The sequence below is a fragment of the Austrofundulus limnaeus genome, unplaced genomic scaffold, assembly GCF_001266775.1.
Source record: "Austrofundulus limnaeus strain Quisiro unplaced genomic scaffold, Austrofundulus_limnaeus-1.0 Scaffold710, whole genome shotgun sequence".
In the NCBI taxonomy this organism is placed as follows: domain Eukaryota; kingdom Metazoa; phylum Chordata; class Actinopteri; order Cyprinodontiformes; family Rivulidae; genus Austrofundulus; species Austrofundulus limnaeus.
The window spans coordinates 64662-68375 of NW_013953112.1; the positions used below are offsets into that span (position 1 = coordinate 64662).

Genomic DNA, 3714 nt, shown 5'->3' on the forward strand with positions numbered 1-3714 from the left:
GTTTACGAGTGCTCCACTCATTCTAACTGAATTAATAATAAATAATTATACACTGATTAAATTATATATTAAATTAAATAAAATTATGGCTCTTTTTATTAATGTTCGTCAARTTTGAAGCACGTTGCAGCAGGAGGATGTAAAAGAGGGCTGAGTCACGAGGGGAAAACACCTCATTCCACCCTCTGGTGTCACCCCCACCCCGCCGAACAAACGTAAACCCCCCAAACTCCTTTCTGACTGAAGCCTGAAAATATTAGACAAGTGGCAAAAAAAAAAAAAAATCTACATGAGAATAAAAATAAAAAAAGGCAGAAGTTGAATAAAGTTCGGCTGCGATGGAGAGACAGCGAGATCGGAAGTCAGCAATGAGATGTCCAAAATTTATTATATTTATTATATTTGTATAACTATATTTCATAGTTATGGTGAAGTTTAGTTAGTTATTTTAGTGCCTTTGATGCAAAAAAAAAAAAAGGCCATGAACGTGGAGCTCCAATCCAGCTGCGGACAGGTGGACCGAGTCGGACCGAGCCGCAGTTTAAGAGAGGAGCTCAAAGGCAGAGATGGAGGAAAAACAGCCGGAGACAGAGTGAGGACTTTGACGATGAAGTAGCTGATTCGTTATTTTGATTATAAGAGGGAAGAGAAGAAGATCGAGCACCGAGCGGACTCTACGGTCCCGTTACCGGTCTGCCGGGGCAGACTGTGCAGCGCTAACTGGATGCCAACTACACTGAACAGCTGATGAAAGCACGTAAACAACAGGAGGTGTAGAACTTTTTATTCAGCGGGTGGATCTACAACCTCGGTACCAAACAGCTCACGATGATTATCATTTGTTTTTTGCCAGGGTGTGTTTTTTCTGATACTGTTTTATTTGTTAAGATAATGCTAACAGTAGCCGCTAACGTCAACTAACTTCCAGCAGCTAACGACACAGAACTAGGGCAGCCTAAAGTCCAGATGAGGTCCACATTAAACTACCTGTAACTTAATACTCACTACTAAATAAATGATCATTATAAACATAACCTCTAAAACAGAGGTGCCCAAAGTGGGGCCCGCGGGCCAAAATTGGCCCGCCAAGCCATTTGATTTGGCCCACCAGCAGTTGTCCTGGTTATTAGATTGTAATTATGTTGAGATTAAATATAAAATACAAGTAACTACAAGAGAAATTTAGATTGGATTTAAGCGCATTTATAGATTTGCACACCTTATAAAACCACATATACTCAAATTTTAAATTATGAAAAGTCCCATGAGTCTTTGCTGCCTGAGCATATGTTGAATTTTCTCCATGTCCATGAGATGAAAAAAATAAAAAACAGAATGTGGGCAACCACACTGGCTGCTAGCTTAATCAGAAAAAATAAAACAACTTTACTTAAGTATTAAGCATTTCTTATTTTATTGCATTTGGCCCACGGCCCTCAGATTGATTTTAATTTTGGCCCTCACAGGAAAAAAAGTTTTTTAATTTTGGCCCTCTCAGGGAAAATGTTTGGGCACCCCTGCTCTAAAACAAGTTAGCAGCTAAGTGATGTAGTGGTCGCTGCCTGCAGACACCGGCGGCATTCTGCTCCTGCCAACCGCAGACGTTTTAAAATCCACTTTTTACGTTGTCGTTCTGTGAGCTTTCTACATTTTTCATCTTTGTGTATGATAATCAGTGTTATCATATGTTGTCATAGGGTTGGGCAGAATCGTGTGGAATTATTCATCAGATAAACTTGCTGGTTATTATTTGGCACTTGGTGATATAAGACGTGTGTGGTACCGACAGCCTCAGCAAATCATTAGGTTCTGTCGAAAACTCATTCAGCTTCATCGTACGAGTCATGTCTGACATATTTGTGAACAAATCCTTGTCAGAGTTGTTGCTCTTGAAGAGTTTATTCTTTGAACATTTAATGTAAGATTCATAGTTTCTTCAAATTCTATATTTCAGAGCAGCAAACCTGAAAGTGTTAGCTGTGATTAAACTAATATGCTTTTAGGTATATTTCTCAAAAATCATTTAGCAAAACAAACAGATGTAACAGATCTAGCAGAAAGTTCAAAAGACAAAAAATGAAAGCAACATCCTTTGAAAAAAAGAGATCACCTGCTGGCATATCGCCCAATGATCTCCCAGCATCAGTTTGGAACATATGTTGAAAATTATTCTCAGCTACATCAAATATGACATGTAGAAATGATGACGTCATGCGTCCTCTGGTGTGGTCTTGTCACACCGACTTCTGGACTCAAAACTGCAAACTTAGGAACTGTTCCAGCTTATATATTTGACTCAGAAGTCAGAAAATCCGATCTGAGTCAAACAGCTCTGCAGCAAATACTGCAAGTTTATTGTTCAAACTAATTAATAATAGGGGTTAAAGAAAACTGAACAAGTTGAAAATGTGCCGCAAACAGAATATAAAGATATCTTTGCAACACCAGGATAGACTAAATATAACTTTTCAACTTATAGACTCCAAGTCCACACAAAATATTTTTAGCGACTGAAAAGGTGAATTTTAGCTGATGTGTCTACTTTAAAGCTGTGTGAGGTACACACTTTAACTTTGATTCACGTCAAACATATTCACACATTTATAACAACAAGCACAGAATCAGTTTTTTTTTCTTACCCAGCCTCCTCTCTTCTTTAACCAGGAAGCCAAACTCTTGCGGACAAACTCCCCCAGGCAGTCCACGATGCTGTGGGTATATGCTGGGTGACCGTAGCGCACGCAGTCCACCGCCAGAGCCCCCGCCACGGCGTACAAGGACACCACCTTCCCCCACGTCACACCTGAGGAGAGACAGAGATGTCTGAAATACTGCCCAGTACCAGAGATGATCAGAAGGTGGCAGGTTTATCTGACAAACCGGTGGGTTTAGTCAAAAACAAGTTTAATATTTAACTAATTAAATGTCTTATTTTACTTTAAAAGTCTAAAATAGGCTGGAGGGAAGCACTAAAGGGTTAATGACTAATTCAGGGGAGTTCAAACACTAATAAAAACGTAAAACAGCAGCCACGAGTTTCATTTTCCCACTTTTTTTCAGCACATGTGAACGCCTCACACAGCCTCAAATTTCCTCTGCAGAAACCAGCCTTTGCCACTCATTTTCACACAAATAATTCCATTTCAAAACTATGAACTATCATCAGTGATTAATAAAGGTTTTAAGTATTTTCATGAAATGTTATCAAATATGTAGGAAATGTAAAAAAAAATGCACGTTGAGACAACATTGTACCATAATGGATTATTGTCCATGTATACAAAGTTTGAACACAAACATGGTAAAAATGATCACAGTTTACATTTTTTAATTTATTTATATCGTGCATATTGAGATAAAGGCAGGAATAATGTAAAAACAACTCTGATTGAAATGGTTTAATGTGCTAAATTACTGAGATATTTTGTTTATATTTGTGTTTTTTGATGCAAGATTGTGGAACAATGAATGGAAAACTACATAAATCAGTTTCCCCCAAGTGTTTGATTCAAGAAATTCACGTTTACAATAAATATTAGTGTCTGGGATGGTAATTATCTTTTGATTTGATTCGATTTTGGTGAACTGAATCTCTCTTTCCTTCATTTTTGTTTGTTTTCCATGCACGCATACCTTCCAGAAGTGGCTGCATGGTGACATGACTTACAACCAGTGGATTTGTTTCGTTTAATTTTTTTTTTTTTTTTTTTTTTT

The 3714-nt window shown here is 37.8% G+C and overlaps 1 protein-coding gene across 1 annotated transcript in view; it reads right to left on the reverse strand.

The window, feature by feature from the left end:
- Window positions 1-3714, reverse strand: part of boka (BCL2 family apoptosis regulator BOK a) — a 31656-nt gene that overhangs the window by 6092 nt on the left and 21850 nt on the right. Inside the window, exon 4 of the mRNA XM_014028012.1 lies at window positions 2640-2803. Coding sequence (XP_013883466.1) covers window positions 2640-2803 — 164 coding nt within the window. The remainder of the gene's footprint in view (window positions 1-2639; window positions 2804-3714) is intronic.